We start from the raw sequence: 25,799 nt of genomic DNA on the forward strand, positions 1-25,799 counted from the left end.
CACTGATAGAAATATTATGATTTGCAAAGTTGGAGCAATTTCGTATTATTTTTTCTATTTCTGTGCAGTAAATTATTTTCTTTGAAAATGTTGACATTTTGTGAGGGAGGTACCAGAAAGAGTGAGAGATATTGCCCATCTCCGAACTCGACCTAAGTATGACAATAATATTACGAAGTACCGAGTTTGGATCAAATCGGATACTCCCATCAAAAGTTATCGTGCGCACCAGACAGACGGACGGACATCGCTAGATCGACTATAAATGTCCTGAAACGAATTTGGTCAAATGATATATACCCCCTCTAGCTATATGGTTGAGGGTATAATTATAATACTGTATGGATGTATTTTTTATCGCAACTGTAATTTTATATATTTTTACACAACAAACAACACTTTTGATTAAATTATATTTTTTTCGATGAAAATAGGGCTCGCTGTGATCGAAAAAGTACATATGTTATTTACTTGCATTTCCTTGGTAGAAGAATACAGGTAGTTGCATGGTACAATGATATCAAGGTAGGGCTATGATACCATATGATTTTAATTTTTTTTATTTTCTTGGCTTAATATGTCATCTTTATTTGTTTATGTGTGTGTTTTCTTTTCAATAACAAAAAAATTGTTTAGAAAATATTCAAATTCGGGTGTTTTTAAAATGTTTATTTCATCGTAAGCATCGACAAAATTTAGAGTTTTTGTGGCGAAATAATCCTTTAGAGATATATAGAACATGGTTTTGAAAAGAAGTGTTGATCTTTCATTCAGTTATCGCGGTTTTCAATTATTTATTCAAAATAAATGCAACTAGTTGTTTGATTTTTTATTGTTTTGATACTAATTCTGACATTATAAGCCAAACAGGTAGACCTCTATACTTGCAATTTTTTCAAAGTTGGCCTACCTTCTCTTCATTGTACCATGGGTAGTTGCATCGACACAGCTGCTGCGACAGTGAACTGTAAAACCAATTTCGAAATTGAAAATATTGTATGAAAAATTATTTAAATTTGTAAAAAATTGTAAAAATTGTTGAAGAAATGCATGTCATAGCAACCTCAGAAATGTTATGATATTTTTAAAAAAACACATTAGCATTTCGTTTTTATAATGCGATAATATGAAATTTAATACATCCAAATAACTGCAAATATTCAATAATTATCACATTATGATTTAAAGAATAATTAAATATTTTAATTATTTTTAAATGTAATTAAAGTATTGAATTGCGTCAAGCAGTGTAGTTGATTCCAAGTTGTCTTTTAATGGATTCATGCGGTTAAGGGGTTTAAGGCCCAAGCAGAATATGTCCGCTAAGATTCGTATCAAGCGTTTAAACAACAACCGAATGAGATTTTCAGAAACAAACTTGGTATTACTTGCATTTTGTTGATATTGTCGCTGTTCTAAAAGGTGACGCGTCACAAAAAAGACCGACTCCTCTGGGAGCCTTAAGGTGAGAATACATGAAACCATTTTTTGACTGGTTTAAGTCATCGGCTGGCTTCTTCTTAAAGGAACAAAGTAGTTTTAGGTTTACTTAGTTCGAGTGAAAAGTTGAAAATCTATTTAAAATAAAGAAAATCAGAACCAGCCATCTTTCGGCATACCATAAGAAAATCAGTTGAATTTTGCTGCGATTAAACCAGGCTCTTGGAGTCTGGCAAATTTTACTCCTAGTATTGTTTCCTTCTCAAGGAGTGAGTATATTAAGTGACTGGCTTAAGTCATCGGCTGACAAATGATTTTAGGTTTACTTAGTTCGGATTGGCCCTACGCTCCTTTGTTCTTTTCCGAAGATGCCAGCCGACGACTTAAGCCAGTCAAAAAAAGCGTTTTATGTATTCTCACCGGTACATTAGTGCACAAACGGACAAGAAGGGAAAGCTTACTACATGGGAAGATTGTATTCCTTCTAATATTTAAATATATTACTTGTAATATTCCACAGATAACGTAAAGGCTCTACATAAAGCGCCTATCTGGCTGGCTTAAGTCATCGGCTGGCTTCTTCGGAAATGAACAAAGGAGACTAGGGCCAAAATCGAACTAAGTCAACCTAAAACACATTTCTTCATCTACGAAGAAGCCAGCCGATGACTTAAGCCAGCCAAATATGCGATTTATGTATTTCCACCCAAAGATTCCGACAGGCATTTTCGTAAAAGAACAAAGGAGCGTTGGGTCAAAATCGAACTAAGTCAACCTAGAATCCTTTTTTTACAAAGCCAGTCGTTGACTTAAGCCAGTCATTTTATGTACTCTCTCTTTAAGAAGGAAACAATACAAGGAGCAACATTTGCCAAATTCCGACGCCAAAGCTCTGGTTTCATCGCAGCAAAATTTAACTGATTTTCTGATGGTATGCCGCAAAATTTGCTGGTACTGATTTTCTTTATTTTTCAACTTTTCACTTGATCTCCCTTTGAACCTTCTGTCTATAGAAGAGACTTCATGAAGCTTCTACTTCTCTACTAATGCCCCCTTTCCTAATTTTTCCCACTGGAAATGGTGTTGTCTGGATCCCTAATGACATTTACACATGTACCTACATATGCAGTCGATTTAAGTGCTGTTTATTCGCCCAGACTTATCTTCAACTGTTATATTTTGGATGGGTCACTTGTCATTTATCACAAATATCCCCATTGTGTTTACATGCTATTGATAAAAAGTCAACTTCAAAATGGAAAAGACGCAAAATTTTTCGACGGAGTATGGTAAGAGAACAGCCACTCTTACAAGTTTACACGAACTTATCGGCTGGGAAAAATAAAAACAAATAAAAACTACCTATCAATTTCATAATCGATGGCATAATACAATTATGATCAAAAGGAGATAATAATGATCGATATGTGGTTCCCCAAACCGACAGCCCCCGTCTTTGACGAAAATGACGGCAAATTTCCAAATGCCTTGCTTCCACTTTGCCATTTCATGTCATTTTGTTTTGATTGGTTGTTGGAGACAACAATAACAGAGCAGAAAGGTGTTAATTTTACTTGTTGACAGAATCACAAAAACAAGTCGAATCAAACGTGTTAAATTTTAGCACTCTTCATAGTTTTGCATAGGTTTGAATGTATTTGCTGTTATCCTTTGTTGTTGTTGTCCGCTACTGTGTATTCTTTGTTTTCCAATTAGAGCCAATATGAAGAGAGAAAAGTAGAATTTGTTTCATGAATAACGGCCCCTCTTTGATTGATAATTGATTCACTCTCCCATTGATTGTGCAAATGCCTCACTCTCTCCCTCTCTCTTAGTTTATCATACACAAATTACGGTATATTTGAGAACTTTAATTGTAATAACAACAAAAAGAAAACTAACAGAGGATTTTCATTGGTGAGAGCTCTCCACTTGAAACAGGAGAGTCGATATTAACCATACCGCTGTGTCCATCCATCTACCCATGTGTTAGTGTGTGTGTGCGTGCGTGTGTTTCATTTCATTTATAAGCCAAAATAAAACGATAAAAGCCACCAACATCAATCATTTTGCAGTTAAACGTTAACGTTATTTTGCAAACGGCAGCTGATCGAGCGAATGTGTTCTAACAAAACGGAAACGGAAATTCATCAAATTCGCAGGACTAAAAACGGAGTGTGAAAATATAAGAAAATGCAAAAATTGGAAAATTTATTTTAACAAAATAAATTTAAAATAGCCAATTGAATAAATAGTTTGAAAAGAAAATTGTGAGATTTGATTTGACAAGGATCCATCCGCCTTTGAAAAAATGACCGATCGTTTTCAAATCTCCAAAGTGAACGGTGGGGGCCCCGGTGTGGGCGATTTTGAACCCACCAACATCACCACAATTAGTGAAAATGTGACCAGTGATAATAGTGTGAATAATGCCAATGGCTCGGCCCCACCACCGGCCGGTGGTGGCCACTACCAACAGCACAATGCCCCGCGTAAAAGTTCAAGCATATCCTTTCGAGGATTTGGCAGTTTTCTGAGGTCCAAACAATCGGCCGATGATCGGAAATTCAGTTTGGCCCAGTTGACACAGTAAGTATTGGAGAAGGGAAATTTATGTTAAGGAACAAAAAGGATGTGTGGAAATATTTGAAGAAATGTGACTGCGTAAAATAGAAAATAGAAAGAAAGACGAAAAATAAAGGTGAGAATACATTACAGGCTTTTTTGTCTGACTAATGTCATTGGCTGGCTTCTTCGGAAAAGAACAAAGTGGCTTAAGGCCAAAATATAACTAAGTCAACCGATAACTCCTTTGTTTCTCTAGGAAGAACACTGCCAATGACATAAGCCAGTCAAAAAAGCGTTTTATGTATTCTCACTTTAAGACAAACGGAGGGATTCTTTATGGCCAAACTAAAAATAAAATATTGTTTAAAGGTGTTTCGAAGAAATTATGGGGGTGCTGAATGGACGAACAGATTATAAGTGCTATCTTATTAGAGATCTTAAAAAATATATCCTTTATTTAGGCGTAAGGAATGTAAAAGCATTTTCAGGCTGCCTCTGCATACAATCCTAGCCTGAATTCTAATCCTTAATTGAATAGAAAGCTGGGAATTCATTTTAAATTTAAGGACTTAAAGAAATATTAAAAAAGACAGAGTGAAAAAATGTCAGACGCAAGGCGTCTATTTTAAAGATACTCCAAAGAAGGGAACCCTTTTTTAAAGGCGTGCCTAAAGATTTATTGCTTTATAAACGAGTTAAAGATGAAATTAATTTAATAGCCGAAAGGAAGCATGAAACAATTTTATGGACCGTAAATACGGAGCTGGATATTATTATTGTTTAAAAGGAGGTTTTCATGAATTAATTGTAACATGTGGAAAAAAAGATAGAAGCAAGTATCTACTGCATAGATACACTATAGAAAGCAACCTATTTTAAAGAGTTTCTAAAAAGTTTTTCATTTTACAGTTAGAGGTAAGAATACATAGAATCGCTTTTTTGATTTGCTTAAGTCGTCGGCTGGCTTTGTGGTAGGAAAAGCAGGTTTAGGTTGTCTTAGTTCGATTTTGGCCCACATCTCCTTTGTTCCTTGCCAAAGAAGCCAGCCGATGGCTTAAGCCAGGAAGAAAGGGCTTTCTATGTATTCTCACCTTAAGATTGAAATAGTTTCCCGTGTCGAGAAGAAATAGAGAACAATTTTGTGGATTGCTAGAGGTATATTATAGATAATACAGAGCTGGATATTATTATTATTTAAAATAAAGTTACCTTTATGATTATTTCATGATTGAATTTTGGGCATAGGTCCCAAACATATATTCGAATCCTGATATTGAAAATAAGTTGGTTTCAATTGCTTTTTTATACCCTCCACCATACTATGGAGGGTATATTAATTTTGTCATTCCGTTTGTAACTCCTCGAAATACTCATGTCAGACCCAACAAAGTATATATATTCTTGATCAGCGTAAAATTCTAAGACGATTTAGCCATGTCCGTCTGTCTGTCTGTGTGTCTGTCTGTCCGTCTGTCTGTCTGTCTGTCTGTCTGTCTGTCTGTTGTAATCACGCTATCTTTCGAACAAATTGAGATAGAAGGCTAAAACTTTGCACAAATGTATATTTTCCCAGTATAACGGTACCTCCCGATATTCGGTATTTTGATGATTTTAGCGACATTATTCACCAGAATTATTTTAAATTTGGCATTTGAAGTTCGTAATGGATACTACAGCCTAAGACAGAAAATTATCTGTGCAGGTCCACGTCATCGTGTAACCCCCATATAAAGGTACCCCCCGATATTCGGTATTTTGATAATTTTAGCGACATTGTTTACCGGAATCGTTTCAAATTTGGTATTTGAAGTTCGTAATGGATACTACATCCAAAGTCAAAAAATGAGCAATGTAGGTCCACGTCTTCATATAGCCCCCATATAACGGTACCCCCCGATATTCGGTATTTTGATGATTTCAGCGACATTATTTACAGGAATGGTTTAAATTTCGCATGTGAAGTTCGTAATGGATACTTCAGCCCATGCCAGAAAATTGTCTGTGCAGGTCCACGTCTTCGTATAGCCCCCATATAACGGTACCCCCCATATTCGGTATTTTGATGATTTTAGCTACTTTATAAACAGATTTTTCTTGAAGTTTCTCATTTAAATATTGTAATAATTTATGACAAAAGTTGCCTATGCAGGCCCACGTCGTCGTATAAACATTCGGTATTTTTAAGATGTTAACAGAATTTTTAACGGGTTTTATTTTTTGGAAATTGCCAAATTTGTACCAAATGGTGGAGGGTATTAAAAGTTCGGCCCGGCCGAACTTACAGCTTTTTTACTTGTTCCTATATAAAACAGAATCATTTTAATTTCTCACAAAAAATACGATACACAAGGTACGAAAAAGACCCCTTAGCGTTGCCATATTCGTAAATTGTGTCTCCTCAATTATTTTTGGAGGGATGATCTCTCGAATTAAATTTGTATAGTGGAGAAGAAATAGAGAACAATTTTATGAATGGGCAAAGGTAGATTCTAGAAAATTTAGAAGTGGAGATTATTATTACTATTATTATTATTATTTGAAATGGAGTTCCATTGAACCATGATATTGTGTCTACAGGGTGAGATAACAAAACTTCAACAAAGTCAAACGCCATAATTTTTACATTTTTTTTTTTAAATTTTATTGAATGAAAGCAAAAATGTCGGAAATAGCACCAAATTATAGAATAAGTTTAGATTTGCTCGTCACCTTTGACACGAATTATGGCCATCAAACGGCCAATGAAATCTCCACCCGCTGCCCGAATGTTGCTCTGCGGTATTTTGCCCATTTAATTTCGCACAAGAAATTTGGCATTATCGATCCACGTTTAAGCATAGGTCCTAACACATTTGTATATTCTAATCCTAATATTGAAGAATTGTTGGTCTAAGAGTGTAAGTAGATAAGTAGCTTGAAGTTATGGCTAGGCATATTTTGTGACATTTCATAAAGGGATTACAGAGTCGCACTAAAGTCCTGCCGTCGTTTTCCATTATAATTTGACATTAATATGCCTAGCCATGACTTAAAGCTTTTTATGTAATTGCACCTTAAATTCCTTATTTTGATAAATAACAATTTGCACAAACAAATAGGTTACACAAGATACGAAAAAGTTCCACTATCGTTGCCACATTCTCAAATTATTTCTCCTCAATTTTTCGTGATTGGAGCAATGGTCTTTCGAGAACAAATTTTTTTGCTTGGATATTTTTGATTGGGATGTATATAATTTAAAGTACGTGTAAATTTACGAAATGTACTCGATCTCAAACGTCAATTCCATAGCGTATACGTCAAATAATATCATCTGGATTTATGAATACAATTTACGTTACGTATACGTAATGGAGCCGTTGACATTTGAAATCGAGTGAATTTCGTAAATCTTAACATGCTTTTACTTATTATGGAATTTATATTTAAATACATTTTTCGAATTACAAACAAAGAAATATTGCCATTTTCCATTGAGACATTAGCGAATTTTATTTGAAAATGGTGTAGACCACAGCTATATCAAATGTGAATCTTGCATGCGATCGAAGTGACGTATATGCATACATACGTCCATTGTAGCTTTAAAATGTATCATGCGCTCTAAATGTGGCTCCGCTCGATCTGGTCTATTCTTGGTTGGAACTATTCACAGAGTGGAAAAAATTGAATGCGGTTTTTCAATTTATTTATTTTTTTTTTTCATTTAATTATCATAAACATTTAAAACCCCCTAGAATTCAATATTTTACAGTTAAACGCTGGCTCAATTTTAAAGCGTAGCGTTGCAAAGTAAAATAACGGAATCGGATATTGTAAAAAGAAAAGAATTTCGACTAAAATAAAATAAAAGAATGAAGAGTGAATAAAAATACATTTGGAAGGGTACAAAAAAAGTTGAATAAAAATCCTCTGGATCGAGTTCTGCCACAGATTATTTTTTTAAACATCGCCCAAAATGCCAGACGTTGATCCGGAACATGGCACCGCCAACGATGGCCATGTTGCCAGTGGTGAAAATAATAACACCAGTATAACTGCCAGTGAAATGCCATCATCACCACCACCAACAGGGGAGCCCTTTCGACGACCAACAGCCGATCATTTGCGGCGCCCAATTGGACGAAATAAAAGTCTTCGGCAAACTTTTCGGAAATTGGGTAGTTTTATAACCAGGTGAATGAAGGAGAGAATTTTATCCTCATAAGTGTTTATGTGTATGTGTTGTTGGAGAGAGGGAAGTTCAAAAATAGAATTTTTGTCTATGAAAAAATTTCTATGTATGAAACATAAAAAGCTTTTTCGACTGGCTTTTTCGAACAGAAACAAAGGAGTTTTAGGTTGACTTAGTTCGATTTTGGCCCTACGCTCCTTTGTACTTTTCCGAAGAAGCCAACCCATGACTTAAGTCAGTCAAACAAGCGTTTTATGTATTCTCGCTTTTTGTTTATTTTCATATATCCAAAACCTATATTTATTTATTTTCATATATCCAAAACCTATTTCGATATAATTATATCCTGGAGATTTTTAACACGAGACATAGAGAAATGTGTTCAAACAACGACAGCATTTATGAAATTCATTTATTTACGGAAGCGAATGCGAAATATGGGAACAGAAACCAACTGAAATGACAAAGGATTAATTTTTCGTAACCTTGAATGTTCCTAAAAATTTCTTACCAAATTCCGATATGTCTTCAAAATAACATTAAAAAAAACACCTATTTTATTGACTTTAAAAAAAGTCCGTTTATATTATTCTTAAAAATGAGAGAAAATAGTTCTGTGAATTTTTGGAAGAAGTTTGCAATTTATTTCAGTAATTGATTAAAAACGAAGAAACATTTGTGAAATTGTCCGTTTAGGATCGTATTTTTTATGTACCACATTGAACATCAAATAGGATACACATGGTACGAAAATGACCCATCTGTACAACAACTAGGTTACACTAGATACATTAAAGACAAATTCGCATTGCCATATTGACAAAAAATTTCCCCACAATTATTCATGATTTGAGAAATTATCTCTGGAGAGAAATGCCTTCCGCGGTAGTAGAATTCCGCTCGCATATTCATGATTGGTCTTGAATAGAATTTCTAAATTTGTAAGTTACGCATGTCATAAGAAATTGTATAGTGTGTGTATATAGGATCTTTAACACCTATCTGGTTTTCAAACTAATATCTCTAAGTGTTGGGCTGGTCATCACATGAGCAAATCCTCAAAAAATTCCATCAAGCAAAAAAATCGTCATTTATTAAAACTCCCTAAATTCGGATAAAATCGGTTTAAGGAAGAAATGAAAGTTCGCACAGAAAACATGTGTTTTTGGTTGCAGCAACCAGATTTAACACGTTTTAATTATTCGTAATTAAAGTTAATTATTCATCTGACATCAACATCGCCGCCATCCTTTTTCGTTGATTTCGTTAATTTTTACAAAGCACAGTAAAACAAAACAACTGAAATAAAATCATTGTTTGCCAAAAACATTTCTGAGTCTGACAGAAAAAGAAAGTCAAAGATTTTTCTTAGAAAAATTCATTTTAATTGCAGTGTTAAGAGCTAGACCTAGGCAACAATCAAGAGCTTCTTTCCGGAGATTGTTTGAGTTGCTTAATGTTTATACAAAAATAAGCACTTCAAATTTCCACTAATTTACACAACAAATAGGATACACTAGGTACGAAAAAGACCTATCAGCATTGCCATATTCGCAAATCATTTCTCCTCAATTATTTATGACTGTTGGAATGATCTCTCGAGAAAAATTCTTTTCGTGGAAATAGAATTCCGAGGAAATTTGCTCATTATTGAAAAAAATTGCTTATTATTGAAAAAACTGTATTAGTGCATGTCTTCTCATCGGAGAAAACCAAATTCGGCAGTTCACCACCTTCGGCCAAGCGAAGCAACTCTTGAGCATTTTTAAGTCTCATTTATATCGATTGCGGTGTAAGTTTTTGTACTTTTTGGAATTTGGAATCTCCATGGCTTTACCCCGAGCTCATTTTTCAATATTTGCCGAATGGAGTATTGCGATATTTTCAGCTCTCGAGCCATTTTTCGGCCACTGCGACGTGGGCTTCGTTCAAGCAGCTTCTTTACTTTTCGAACCATTTCTGCTGATGTTGTTGTTTTCTTTCGTCCACGTCCTTGACGTCGGGCTACGCTACCTGTATCTAGTACCGGTAACGAGCGATGGTTCGAGACACAAAAGATTTATTCACATTTAAATGCTGGAGTGCTCTAACGATAGCCACTTGTGGTTTTCCAGCCAAATATAAAGAAATCACACTTTCTCGCTTGAATTCCATCGCGAATACCTTTTTTTCTGGAAAATTCCCACCAAAATGCTTTTGGACGCTTATAAACAATATAATGAGCTGTCACTGGAATAATTTTAACAGATGTCGGACGAGTGGTTTAGAAATGACAGCAGTCTGAAGTTGGTTGCAGTTTTTTCATCTCACCCTGTATATATATTGGATTTATGAATTTACATTTTGACAATGCGATTTTGTCAAAGGTATAATTTAGAATAAATTGTAAGCATATGATTGCATGACGTTGTCTTCTTAGTTCTACAGTGGTTCTAATGTAACCTTTTTAATTTCTAATATTAATTTTTTCAACATTTCAAAAAATCCACTATTTTTAATAATATTTATCTGAGTCTTCAAAACCTGCTGCAAAATATTCTTTCGAAATATTCTTTGCAAGATCCCCGCGGAATTGCATTTCTACGGAAAGGATTTTTCTCGAAAAACAATTCCTCAAATCATGTATAATTGATGAGCAATAATATGCGAGGTTGGCAACGCGAATGGATCTTTTTCGTACTTTGTGCAGCCTATTTGTTCTACAAACAAAGACATAGAAGTGTAAAGATAGGACAAGACAGAGGAAAATATGGCAACCCTATGAAAAATACCTCTGTTGTTATGATATCGTAACAACATAGTTACCAATGTTAAGCAATTTAAACCGCTAAGGCAGTATGCAATTATTTGGGAAGGTATATGGAATAGAATTTTGAATCCAATATTTTGGTCTATCCAAACTTTTATCTGTCATTATTTCCTATAATTGTGTTTTTTTATTTTAACATGCCTCCGTCATGAGCTGTTATTCAAGGTAGCATAGCCACAAACCATTTGCTCAGAATGCATTTTGTCTAGTCTTTACCATTTTAGGTCTTTGCTACAAATGAGTGCACATTTGAAGTGCTTTGGTTTTTATAAAAAAAAACAAGCAACTTAAGTCTACAAATTTTCAATATTAGAAAATTAGTAGGTTTAAGTTGCTTAAATTTGAAAAGATTTGATAAAAAATTTTATTCGAGTCTTTGAATTTTCATTAAAAATCACAAATTAAATTTCGTTATATAAAAAAGAACAATTTATGTCAAAGTCTATCCAGCTGAGGTTTCATCAAAGAAACTTTCTAAAATTTATCTATTTTTCCGATACACACCCCTAAATTTTGGATATTGTTTTGATGACGCTTTATCGCCTTGAAGATATTCCACAGAAGAACGGAATATTTTTTTCTATTAATTTTTATTAACATCTACACACAAATAAAACAAAAACTTCCATTGCAAAGGTAACATTTTTTTGGGGACTACCTCAATTTTGGCCATATCTCGAAACGAAAAACACACACGTGATGTTCACACACAAAGCATTTATTTATTACTCATACGTCAGTCGGTGTCTGCTTTGTTTTTTTTTTTTTTTTTTTTGAAAACATGTTTACCCTTCGCTTGCTTTTTTCCCCAACGACTTTATCTTTATTGCGCTCTAATAAAGCGTTCAAATTACAATTAAATTGTAATCTGCATCTAAAGTCGACTAATTTGTTGTCAAGAACTTTTCTAAATTGCTTTTCTTTTTTTTTAGTTGTTGGTTTTGATTTATTAGCCAGTGGTGGGAGCGGTTTGTTTGGAAAATGTCTTATAAAAAAATTCGAATGGAAGAATTATTGTTGGTTTATGTCAGCGGAACTCATGTGATATGTGGATAACGGAACCTAGGTAAATTCGTTTGGTATTTGAGTCTATGTGAGACATACCCATCCAAAATGATATCAAATAGAAATGCGTGACCTCCAAATGAGGGCAAGCCCTTAACACTACAGAAGGGAAAACCCTTTGACAGATATAACTTCCTCTTTCCATCAGACCCCATTGGGTTTTTATCGCTTAATCAAGGTATGCGTCACCTATTTAATTTAAGTTGTTTTGTTTCAATCCGTTTTGCAAAACCGAACGAAAAACAATGTTGATGCTGATGAATAATTAGCTTTAATTACGAATAATTAAGACGGGCTAAATCTGGTTGCAACAACCACATGCTTTCTGTGTAAACTCTCATTTCTTCCTTAAACCGATTTTATCCGAATTTAGGGAGTTTTAATTAGTGGGGGGAATTTTTTTTGTTTGGTGGAATTTTTTGAGGTTTTGCTCATGTGATGACCAGTTCCATACGTTGACCATATTCTATTTAGAGACAATGATACAATTAATTCAAGGTAACCGAATTTAAAATAATTATATCCAGCTCTGCATTATTCCGTAGTTTACCTTGTCAAATTTAAACTTCATTGAAAAAAGGTTCCCATCTCTGATTTATGTACGTACTATGGATTTTTAAATAAGCATTGTGACTATGAAATTTTGTGAAATGTATAATTTTGAAAATAAAAACATGCAAACATATGATTGCATGACGTTACCTTGTTAATTGTACCATGGTTAGACCCATAAGTTTTAAAAACCAGGGACGGTTTTAAAAACAAGAGACATCGTCTCAGAAATATCGTTATCTTCAGAAGAGACATTTTTTTGGGCCTTCTGTAGACAGACGGTCATTAAAGGCCGTCAAACCCTGTCCAATTGGAATTACAATTTCCTATGGGTATTCTTTGAAAACGAAATTTTTTAGGGTTCTCATGTTGACACGCCATCTGTATAGGTAATACAGTTGCAGCTAAATCACCAACATCCTCGAGAGATCATACCTCTAATTATAAATAATTGTAGAGAAATAATTCAAGAATATGGCAACGATGATGGGCCTTTTTCGTACCTAGCGTAACCTATTTGTTGTGCAAATTGGTGCAAATTAAAAGTGTTTTCGTTTTTTTTTTTTTTTTTTTGAAATATGAAAGAGAACCGGATGCTTATTTCAGATTTCATAATCGTTTTCGTTATTCCAATTTTTTACGCTATGTGGGGGGAGGTACCAGAAGGAGTGGGCGGATATGGATATATTCCATCTCACACCAGACCTTTGTCTAATAAAAATATTGTGATGTGGGTAATTTAAAAACATTTTATAAGAGTTGTCCATTGTCCATTTTCACACCTGACCTAGCACTGATGCAAATATTAGAATTTGCTAAGTTGGAGAAAAATCGGATGATCCTTTCTGTGCAGTAAAATATTTTTTTGAAAATGTCAAACTTTTGTGGGGGATGTACCAGAAGGAGTGGACCGTTATTACCCATCTCCGAACTCGTTGTAAGTTTGACAATAATATTACGATGTACCAAGTTTGGACCAGGCAGACGGAAGGACGGACGGACATTTCAAAATGGACTGGATTTGGTCCATCGATGAGGCACGTTTTGGCCGCATCAAATGATATATACCCTCTCTAGCCTTATGGTTGAGGGTATACAAATATAGTCCTTCCAAGTATCCGAAAAATTCAACGACTACGGTCTTAAAATGTCTTTCAAAAGATTTAATGAGAAAATCCTTGGCAAATATACATTCTCCGAATTTTTCGGAATTTTATTAAAAATACTATTAGTTTCAAATGAGATTAAAAAGAGCCAACCGCAATATTGATAGGATTTCAATAAAAATTCGGACCAAATTCAAAACTATTTCCTCAAAAGTCCTTTAAAAAAATATAAAAATTTTAAGAGTCTTTGAAAAAATAACTTTGAAAAATTTTGGAACACCTATAAAAACAGACCTCTAGACCGTCTCTATATATGGAGGTAACCCGTCCCTATAAAAATCTCCTTTATGGTTGAACATTTAAAATAGGCCTCTGTAGTCGGCTACTCAATAGCTGAAGCCTCTGTGGCCAGCTTCTGATGAGTTGATGCTTCCGGTTTCTGTCATTTTAATAAAAAACACGTCTGTGACCAGCTGCTCTAGATTAGAGTACTCTAAGGTCAGATATTATTACTCAAAACTCCTCAAATAGTAAATTATTTAGAGTCTTCCTAATATTATGAGGTTATGAAAGAATATTTTATTTTTTACGCTACGCTATCGTAGAGGTCTCTGTGGTCAACTACTCTACTAAATTGACTTCTGTTGTCCGCTACTCTAGTATAGAGGCCTTCGTAGATAGCTTCTTTAGAGCAGAAGCTTCTGTGACCGTCTTCTCTAGTAAAGAGGCCAGCAACGCTATAGAAAAAGTCTACTCAAATTTAAATATGTAAATCGACAAAATATTCGTCATTTAATACACGATTTGACCCGCATTATGGTGGAACCCAAAAAACATTCACACATTCACACTAGACTAGAGCTTCGAAAAATAAAGAGTGATTTTTTAAGAGCTTGATAACTTTTTTAAAAAAAAAAACGCATAAAATTTGCAAAATCTCATCGGTTCTTTATTTGGAACGTTAGATTGGTCCATGACATTTACTTTTTGAAGATAATTTCATTTAAATGTTGACCGCGGCTGCGTCTTAGGTGGTCCATTCGGAAAGTCCAATTTTGGGCAACTTTTTCGAGCATTTCGGCCGGAATAGCCTGAATTTCTTCGGAAATGTTGTCTTCCAAAGCTGGAATAGTTGCTGGCTTATTTCTGTAGACTTTAGACTTGACGTAGCCCCACAAAAAATAGTCTAAAGGCGTCAAATCGCATGATCTTGGTGGCCAACTTACCGGTCCATTTCTTGATATGAATTGTTCTCCGAAGTTTTCCCTCAAAATGGCGATAGAATCGCGAGCTGTGTGGCATGTAGCGCCATCTTGTTGAAACCATATGTCAACCAAGTTCAGTTCTTCCATTTTTGGCAACAAAAAGTTTGTTAGCATCGAACGATAGCGATCGCCATTCACCGTAACGTTGCGTCCAACAGCATCTTTGAAAAAATACGGTCCAATGATTCCACCAGCGTACAAACCACACCAAACAGTGCATTTTTCGGGATGCATGGGCAGTTCTTGAACGGCTTATTTACGTAGACATTCAACCAGAAATGAGCCTCATCGCTGAACAAAATTTGTCGATAAAAAAGCGGATTTTCTGCCAACATTTTGGTAATAAAATTCAATGATTTGCAAGCGTTGCTCGTTAGTAAATCTATTCATGATGAAATGTCAAAGCATACTGAGCATCTTTCTCTTTGACACCATGTCTGAAATCCCACGTGATCTGTCAAATACTAATGCATGAAAATCCTAACCTCAAAAAAATCACCCTTTATTCTTCTAAAAATCCACATCTGGATAAAAAGCCTAAATTAAAAAAAATATTTAAATAATATTTTTTTCAAAAAAATAGAACCGGGTTGGCCCTCAAAAGCTGTTCTTTCAAAATTTTTCATCAGATTATTCAAATAGTATTGTTTAAGGATAAAAAAATATTTCATAAAAAAAAAAATTCAAAATATATTATTGGAAAAGCCCCTACAACCTATATTTGGCTTAAAAAGGCCTTTGCAATGTCTCCGACCTATAGAAGGCAGGCGGAAATCCTTATTAATATATCCAAGTATTTATAATCTCTAATCGCAGCTTTTTACTTCTTAAGACATGGCATTGACCTGATGCAGCCATTGATAAAACATTTATATATAGCAGTTATTAATGCGCCAAAGAAAAGATCGCAATTAAATCAGATATAAAAAGAGTTTTCAACACAGCTTTGTGGTTCTGCGTGAACGATCAATTGCAGTTAAATTTACAATGGGAAATTCCAGCTGCATTTTAATATTTTGATTAATTAAATGATGACCCGGAGCACAAATATGGTACCGGAATTGTCACCTCAGAAATAAATAAAAATATAAAAATTTTAATTTTTAATAAGGTATGATTAATCCTTTGTGATAGAGGAAGCTATGATAGTATTTTATGGCAAAAAAAATCCAATATATTTTAAAAATCCCAAGAGTTTGTTACTCAGTTCTGCATCACTTTTGTTTTCGCAAAAAAACTTTTCCCTGCTCGTTTTTCAAAATCATGCCCATTTTCCTCTACAAATATTTCCAAACGCGTCGACCAGCTGTTCAATTACCGAGAGAGCTTTTCAAAGCAAATAATTGATCGATTTTGACAATTTGTTCCCTCATCAATCCATTATCCTAATCTCCATGTCAAGACCTTAACCTACAAACAAACGTACACAAATATATATTTTGTACTCCAAACAAACAACAAGTCATCATACAAATTAGCTTAGCAAACAAAAATATTCCGCTAACATACATTTTCGCCAGCAACAAATGTTATATCTCAATTATCGTGTGTTTTTTGATATTCTGAGGATACATTTCATTCTACACACATAAACGCCCAATTTGATTCACTTCTCCTCCAGTTGTTTGTTGTCATCGCATTTGTAATCGTTTGTAGAACAACTGGAACAACAACAAAAGTAAAAGTAGCCATTATAAATTACAACATTTTTTTAAGTTCCGAAGAACACAGAATATTTTATTTGGAAGTAGACACAAAAAAAATAATAAAGATTCCAAATTAGATCAAAGTCAATAGACTAAAGTAGAGGTATATTTTAATGGCAGCCAACCTGTGATATCGGCTACTTAGAGAAGAGACATCTAACACCATCTACCATACACTAGTGATCTCTCAGACCAGCTATTCTAAAGTTGAGGTCATTAGGTCCATTTATACTAAAGATTAGGCAAGTATGATCAGCATATCTAGAGTTGGAACCTCTGAGTCCAGCTACTCTAGAGCAATCTCCTCTTTGGAGTCTTACCCGAGAGTTTTGACCTTTACGCCCAGCTACACTAAATTACAGATATCTTTAGTCAGCTATTTAAATAAAGCGGGCTCTGTGGCCAGCTAATCCAGATTAGAGACCTCTGTGCTACGCAAAAGTAAAGACGTATGTATTCAACTCAAATGTAGAGGCCTCTGTAGTCAGGTATGTTACAGAAGAGACCTCTGTTGCCAGGTATGTTAGAGAAGAGCCCTCTGTAGTCAGCTATTCAAATGTATACCTCTTTGTGGCCAGTTAATCTTAGGTAGAAATCTCTGTGACCAGGTACGCTAGAACAAAGGTCTCTGTGGCCAGCTATGCTAGAGTAGATCCCTCTGTTGCCAACTGCGCTAGAGTAGTGACTTCTATAGTCAGCTACTCAAATATAGAGGTCTCTGTGACCAGCTAATCTAGATTAGAGACCTCTGTGGAAAAATACACTAGATGTCTCTGTCCAACTACGATAAAGTAGAGATGACACTAGAACAAAGGCCTCTGTGGCCAGGTATGCTAGAGTAGATCCCTCTGCTGCCAACTACGCTAGAGTGGTGACTTCTATAGTCAACAACTCAAATGTAGAGGTCTCTGTGGTCAGCTTCTCTAGTGAAGAGACTACTGTGGTCAAATATTCTAAAGTAGAGCCCTCTGTGGCCCAAGTCAGTTACTCAAGTACAAAGGTCCTTGTGGCCAGCTAATCTGGAGTAGAGATTTCTGTGACCAGTTGCTGTTGAGAAGAGGTTTTGCGGCCAGCTACTCTTCTAAATTATCGTCTGCTGCCAGCTACTCTAGTGTAGAGGCCTTTGTGACCAGATACGCTAGAGTAAAGACCTCTTTGGCCAACTGCAATAAAGCAGAGACTTCTGTAGTCAACAACTCAAATGTTGAGGCCTCTGTGTCCAGCTATGGGAGAGTAGAGCCCCAATGTGTCCACCTAAGCTAGACTAAAGACTTCTATAGTCAGCTTCTCAAATGTAAAAGTCTTTGTGGTCAGTTTATTTGGAGTAGACACTTCTGTCGCCAGTTGCTATTGAGAAGAGGCTTTGCCAGCTACTCTTCTAAATTATCCTCTGCTGTCAGCTACTCTAGTATAGGGCCAGATTCTTTATACTAGTGACTTCTGTGGCCATCTTCATTATTAGAGAGACCTCTGTTGTCACATACCGTGCAGTAGAGGCATCTGTAGTCATTTACTCAAATGTAGAGACCTCTGTGGCCAGATAATCTATATTAGATACCTTTATCGTCAGACACCCTAGAGAAAAGTCCTCTGTGGCCAGCTACGCTATTGCTTACTACTAAAATGTAGCGGTCTCTGTGGCCAAATTATCCATATTGGAGACCTCTGTTGTCACATACGCTATAATAGAAGCAATTCTAGTCAGCTATTCAAATGTAGATAATCTAGATTAAAGACCTCTGTTGTCAGATGAGCTATAGTAGAAGTCTTTCTAGTCAGCTACTCAAATATAGAGGTCTCTGTGGCCAGATAGACTAGAGACCTCTGTTGTCAGATACGCTATAATAGAAGCCTCTGAAGTCAGCTACTCAAATATAGAGGTCTTAGCGGCCAGATAATCAAGATTAAAGACCCCGGGCTTTCTGGTCAGCTAATGTGGAGTATAGACTTCTGTGGCCACTTACTCTTGAGTAGAGGTTTTTGCGGCTAGCTACTCTGGTGTTGCTAAATAATCTGGATTAATGACCTCTGTAGCCAGCGACTTTACTTTACCAGCTACTCAAATATAGAGGTCACTGCAGTCAAATAATCTATATAAGTGACATATGTTGTCAGATACGCTATCATAGAAGCCTTTCTAGTCAGCTACTCAAATGTTGAGGTCTCTGAGGTCAGATGTTATAGAAATAAAGAAATCTGTGGTCAGGCTACTCAAATGCTGAGGTCTTCCTGGTCAGCTAATTTGTAGTAGAGGCTTCTGTGGCCAGTTACTCTTGAGTAGAGGCTCTTGCGGCTAGCTACTCTACTGAATTATCCTCCACCTACTCTGGTGTAGAGGTCTCTGTGGCCAGATAATCTACATTAGAGACCTCTGTTGTCAAATACCGTAGAGTAGAGACCTCTGTGGATATCTACGATCTGTAGAGGCCTCTGTTGCCAGCTTCTCAAATTTAAACATCTCTGTGGTCAGATAATCCAGATCAAAGACCTTTGTTTTTAAATATGCTATGGTAGAAGCCTATCCAGTCAGCTACTCAAATGTAGAGGTCTCTGTGACCAGATAATCTAGATTAGAGACCTCTTTTATCAGATACCCTAAAATAGGAGCCTCTATAATCACCTACTCCAATGTAGATGTATCTGTGGCCAGATAATCTAGATTAGCGATCTCTTTTGTCAGATACCCTATAGTGGAGACCTCTGTAGCCAGATTCACTATTCTAGAGGTCCCTGTTACCATATACTCTACTGAAGTAACCACTGTGGCCAGCTACATTAAGCTAGAGGTCTATGCAGCCAGTTACCTTGAAGTATAGGTCTCTCTGACCTAATAATCTAGATTAAAGACTCTGTTGTCGGATTCATTGTAGTAGAATCTTCTGTAGTTAGCTATTCCAATGTAGAGGTGTCTGTGGACAGATAATCCAGATTATAGACCTCTTTTGTAAGATTCACTATAGTAGAGACCAATGCGGCCAGCGACTTTACTGAATTGGCCTCTGTTGCCAGTTACACTAGTATAGAGACCTCTGTGGCCACCTACACTAGACTAGAGGTCTCTGCGGCCAGTTACGCTTTTGTAGATGCTGTTAATGCCAGCTAATCCAATATAGAGATCTCTGTGGCCAGATAATCTAGATTAATGATATATGTGGTTATCTAAGCCAAAGTAGTGCCTATGTGGCCAGCTTTTCTGGTGAATAGACTTCTGTAGTCACCTAATCGAATGCAGAGGTTTTTCTGGCCAGCTAATCTGAAGTAGAGACTTATGTGGCCAAATACTATTGAGTAAAGGTTTTTTCGCCTAGCTACTCTACTGAATTATCCTCCGTTGCCAGCTACTTTGCTGTAGAGGTCTCTGTTGCCAGATAATCAAGATTAGAGAACTATGGGTCCATTTACGCTAGAGTAGAGACTTCTGTAGTCAGCTACTCAAATGTGGCCTGATAACCTAGAGACCTCTCTTGTCAGATACGCTAGAGTAGAGACCTCTGTCGTCAGCGACTTTACTGAATTGGCCTCTGTTGCCTTCTTCTCTAGTATAAAGACCTCTGTGTAACGCTAGAGTAGAGGCCCCTGTGATCAGCCACGCTAGAGTAGAGGCCTCTATGATCAGCCAGGCTATAGTAGGATCCTCTGTGGGCAGTCACTCTAGATTAGAGGCAGCTACGCTACAATAGAGATCTCTTTTACCATTTACTCTAGAGAAGGGCCCCCTAACTCCTCCCTTTCCACACTACAGAGACTTTTTCTTCAAACCTTCTCAAATTAGATTTTTTAATGAACACTTCTTTAAAAGATTTTTAAATATATTTTTTTTCAGTTTTGAAAATTAAAATAGAATCATTTCAAAATAGTTGAGAATAATTACGATTATAAAACCTCAACGATCATCATCATCATTTGTTTGGTCAGCTAGCAGCAGCCTACTTGTGGTTGTTAGCTGTGTGGTTGGTTCGTTCTCTCGTCCGCGAAAACGGTATGAATGAACACTTTCAGTTTTAACTTGTTTGAACTCGTTCAAACCAAACAAACAACGTTTTAGCCAACAGAACAGCCAACCAGCCAGCCAACCAACCAACCGCCTTCAAACAAAAACAAATCAAGGAACAAATAATTTGGATTATTAATACATATTGCCTATGTGTGTGTATTTGTGTGCGAATTAGTGTATGTTATAAACAAAACATTTATTATTCAATAATTCCGAAATAAAAACAAACAATAAACCGACGAAAAAAACTTCCCCTACGGACACAGATACCCAGACATAATTAACATTTCGTCAACATGCGTTTGTATTGTTCTTGTTTTGGTTTTAAATGACTGGCGGACGTACGAACAAAAGTGAATCTGTTGCGAAGAGAACAAACAAGAAGAATGATAACTTATGATTGGAATTCCACACCTGTCTGGCGATGTTGAATGCAGTACAAACGAAGCAAATCTGTTGTGGGATTTTTTTTTTTAATATTTATTTTTTTCTTCTTTCTTTTTTAGGGAAGCCCTGCCCCGCATGGATAATTACCGTATGTCCAAGAGGGACAAGAAGAGACCATCTATTGGCCAGCTTCAGTGTGAAGCTGTGGGAGAGGGACAGGTAAGCATTTTTTATGTAAACATCCACTTTAACAAGCCTTCAATTCTAAGACCGAATATTCAAAAAAATGGGTCTCCGTAATCAGCCATTTTGTAGCCTCTGTTGGCATCTACCCTTGAGCGGTGGCTTCTAAATCTAAAAACTCTATCCTCTCTAAAGAAGAGGATTCTGAGATAACTTTCACTTGAGCAGAGATCCCTGAGACCAGTTGCACTACAGCAAAAGTCTCACAGACCTCTACAGCTTAATTTGTGGTCAGCTACTCTAGGCCGGAGGCTTTTGTGCCCGACTACTCTTAAGCAGAGGACTCTAGGGCCAGCTATTCGAAAATAGAGCTAACTACTCGAAAATAAAGCCGTCTACTTGAGAGTAGAGGCCAGCTGATATAGAGTAGAGGCCAGCTACTCTGTAGTGGAGCTACTTTGGAGTAGAGGCCAGATAATCCATATTAGGGACCTCTGTTGTCAGATACGCTATAATAGAAGCCATTCTAGTCAGCTATTCAAATGTAGAAGTCTCTGTGACCAGATAATCTAGATTAGAGACCTCTGTTGTCAGATGCCCTATAGTAGAGATCTCTGTGGCCAGCTACGCCACTGTAAAGGCCTCTATTACCACGTACTCAAATATAGAGGTCTCTGTGGCCAGATAGACTAGAGACCTCTGTTGTCAGATACGCTAGTAGAGTAGAGACCAGTTACTTGAGAGTAGAAACCAGCTATTTTAGATTAGATGCCGGAGGTCATATACACCGGGTAGATGCCAGCTACACTGGAGTAGAGGCCAGCTACTCTGGAGTAGAAGCCAGCTACTCTGGAGTAGAAGCCAGATACTCTGGAGTAGAAGCCAGCTACTCTGGAGTAGAAGCCAGCTACTCTGGAGTAGAAGCCAGCTACTCTAGAGTAGAGGCCAGCTACTCTGGAGTAGAGGCCAGCCAAAAGTTGGCTATCCGAGATTAGATGCCGACTACTTTGGAGTAGAGGCCAGCTACTCTGGAATAGAGGCCAACTACTTGGGAGAAGAGGCCAGCTACTCTGGAGTGAAGGCCAACTACTCTGGAGTAGAGGCTAGCTACTCTGGAGTAGAAACCAGCTACTCTGGAGTAGAGGCCAGCTACTTTGGAGTAGATACCAGCTACTCTAGACTAGAGGTCAGTTACTTGTGAGTTCTCGAGAGCAGAGGCCAGCTACTCTGTAGTAGAGGTCAGCTCCTCTATAGTACAGACCAGCCACTCTAGAGTAGAGGCCAGCTATCCGAAAGTGGAGGCAAGCCACTGTGGAGTAGAGACCAGCTACTCTGGATTAGAGGTCAGCCAAAAGTTGGCTATCCGAGATTAGATGCCGACTACTTTGGAGTAGAGGCCAGCTACTCTGGAATAGAGGCCAACTACTTGAGAGAAGAGGCCAGCTACTCTGGAGTGAAGGCCAACTACTCTGGAGTAGAGGCCAGCTACTCTGGAGTAGAGGCCAGCTACTCTGGAGTAGAAGCCAGCTACTCTGGAGTAGAAGCCAGCTACTCTGGAGTAGAAGCTAGCTACTCTGGAGTAGAAGCCAGCTACTCTGGAGTAGAAGCTAGCTACTCTGGAGTAGAAGCCAGCTACTCTAGAGTAGAGGCCAGCTGCTCTGGAGTAGAGGCCAGCCAAAAGTTGGCTATCCGAGATTAGATGCCGACTACTTTGGAGTAGAGGCCAGCTACTCTGGAATAGAGGCCAACTACTTGGGAGAAGAGGCCAGCTACTCTGGAGTGAAGGCCAACTACTCTGGAGTAGAGGCCAGCTACCCTGGAGTAGAGGCTAGCTACTCTGGAGTAGAAGCCAGCTACTCTGTAGTAGAGGTCAGCTCCTCTATAGTACAGACCAGCTACTCTAGACTAGAGGTCAGTTACTTGTGAGTTCTCGAGAGCAGAGGCCAGCTACTCTGTAGTAGAGGTCAGCTCCTCTATAGTACAGACCAGCCACTCTAGAGTAGAGGCCAGCTATCCGAAAGTGGAGGCAAGCCACTCTGGAGTAGAGACCAGCTACTCTGGATTAGAGGTCAGCTCCTCTATAGTACAGCCCTGCTACTCTAGAGTAGAGGCCAGCTACTCTGGAGTAGAGACCTGGATTAAGGGCCAGCTACTCTGGAGTAGAGGTCAGCTACTTGAGAATAGAGGCCAGCTTCTCGAAAGTAGGGGTCAGCTTATATAGAGTAGATGCCTCAGAGCCCAGCTATTCTGGAGTAGAGGCCAGCTACTCTATAGTTGAGCCCAGAGACTCTAGTAAAGGTCAGCTACTTGAGAGTAAAGGCTACCAACTCGAGAATAGAGCCAGGTACTCAAAAGAGAGGTCAGCTTAAATAGAGAAGATTGCTGAAGGCCCAGCTACCCTGGAGAAGAGGCCAGCTACTCTAGTGTGGAGGCCAACTACATAAGAGAAGAGACCAGCTGCGAACATAGATGACAGCTGCTTGAGGGTAGTTGTCAGCTACTTGAGGGTAGAGGCCAGATACTCTTGAGTAGATGCCAGCTACTTGGAGGGTAGAAGCCAGCTACTTCGAGGGTAGAAGCCAGCTACTTCGAGTAGAGGCCACCTACTTGTAGTAGAGGTCAGCTACTCGAGAATAGAGCCAGTAAAGTAGATGCCAGCTTGTCGATAATAGAGTCAGCTTCTTGAAAGTAGATGCCTCAGAGCTCTTCAAATCTATAGTAGAGGCCTTTTAGTCAATTTACTCTGATGCAGAGGCTTATGGGGCCAACTACCTTAAGGCTCTGATGCTAATTTCCTGCAGTTGGGAACATTGAGTCCAGATTTGATTGTCTTCTAAAGCCATTTACTCTGCAATAAATGACTTTACAGTCCGTCACATTTGAATGCTAATTGCCTTCCACATTTATCTCTTCCCCCCACTCAGAAAAACAATCATTGACAATGAACTTTTCTTTTGCGCCACAGGCAATTCAAAATGTTTTCAAAAAGTACAATAACTTCTAAATCCCTGCATTTCAAAACATTTATGCAATTGAGACATTACCAATTCAAATGTTGTAATTGTTGATAAGACCTCGGCTAAAACATTCCAATTATCGAGGAACTCATTGAGACAATATTAAGGAAATTTTTTTAATAGGAAGAAGTATTTATTTACATTCGATTTACAACAAAATAAAATAAAATAACATCAAAACTGTTCCACTCAAACCGTTGTGAAGTGTTGTTGCTGTATTATCGCAAAAACAAAAACTGGGTTCTCAAGAAAATGACACACTTCGAGCGTGTGAAGTACTGGTATTTGCAAAACATCCGATTAAGTGGGGCATACAGAGAGAGAGAGAGAGAGAGAGAGAGAGAGAGAAATAAATAAAACCGATGATGGTAATATTGTTTCATTTTTATCTGGAAAATATATCAAAGCAGGTAAACAGAGTGTTGGAAAAATACGCTTTGATCAGAAAGGGGGTTTAGATATATTTACAACATGTCATTCAATCGGATACGTCATACTCAACTTATTTATACAAAGAAGATCGTTGCAATTAAATTTTATCATCAAATTAAACAATTCTGGATCCAAGGCCTAAGAGGCTTTTGATAATTCAAAAATTATTTCCGGTATAATAAATTCCATCTTTTCAAATTGTTGCCTAAACGGCAGATAAGCTGAGCAACAAAAAAGAGGAATATTCATAACAGGGATACATTTTGAGGATCTCTAAATTAAAAAAATCGCTGAAAATGTAGAATGCATGGTAAAATAATTTCAAAAAAAACATATCCATCTCTGCATTTTCTGTAATTTACCTTATCAAATTCTACTGCATAGAAATTAGGTTTCCATCTCTGATTTGGGTATATAGAGAGTGAGATGAAAAAACTGCAACCAAGTTCAGACTGCGCTTATTTCTAAGCCACTCGTCCGACAGATGTTAGCAACATCAGCTGAAATGGTTTGAAAAGTAAAGAAGCGATTTGATCGAAACACACAGTGGCCGAAAAATGGCTCGTGCGCTGAACATATCGCAATATTCCATTCACCAAATATTGAAAAATGAGCTCGGGGTAGAGCCATTGACATTCCAAAAAGTGCAAGAACTTACACCGCAACAGAACGAAAAAATAGACTCAAAAGAGCTAAAGAGTTGCTTCGCTTGGCCGAAAGGGGTGAACTGCGGAGTTTGGTTTTCTCCGATGAGGAAACATTCGTTGTCCAACAGTTTGTAAATAAACAAATCGTGATCCCGTTTACTTGCCAAAGAGGTCAGCTGAAAATGTGCACCTTTGGTTGGCCACAAGAACTCAAGCGCCGGCCATGGTGATGGTGTGGGCTGACATAACAGCCGATGGTCGCTCTCCGTTCGTATGAATCGACCGTGGCATCAGAATAATTGCCGAATATTATCGCGAAAATATTCTGGAGAGTGTATTAAAGCCTTGGGCCCGCAAACATTTTGGCTGCAGGCCTTGAACATTCCAACGGGACTCAGCACCATCGCACTCAGCACGAGCCACCCAAGAATGGTTACAAAATGAGGTTCCTCGT

At 37.3% G+C, this 25,799-nt stretch overlaps 1 protein-coding gene across 1 annotated transcript in view; it reads left to right on the forward strand.

Moving 5' to 3' along the window:
- Positions 1–3,494: 3,494 nt before the first annotated feature.
- Positions 3,495–25,799, forward strand: part of LOC101898146 (bumetanide-sensitive sodium-(potassium)-chloride cotransporter) — a 43,214-nt gene continuing 20,909 nt past the window's right edge. Inside the window, exons 1-2 of the mRNA XM_059128589.1 lie at positions 3,495–4,029; positions 21,186–21,285. Of these exons, the coding sequence (XP_058984572.1) occupies positions 3,752–4,029; positions 21,186–21,285 (378 nt within the window). The 5' untranslated portion in view covers positions 3,495–3,751. The remainder of the gene's footprint in view (positions 4,030–21,185; positions 21,286–25,799) is intronic.

This window comes from Musca domestica, unplaced genomic scaffold (assembly GCF_030504385.1).
Source record: "Musca domestica strain aabys unplaced genomic scaffold, Musca_domestica.polishedcontigs.V.1.1 55, whole genome shotgun sequence".
In the NCBI taxonomy this organism is placed as follows: Eukaryota; Metazoa; Arthropoda; class Insecta; order Diptera; family Muscidae; genus Musca; species Musca domestica.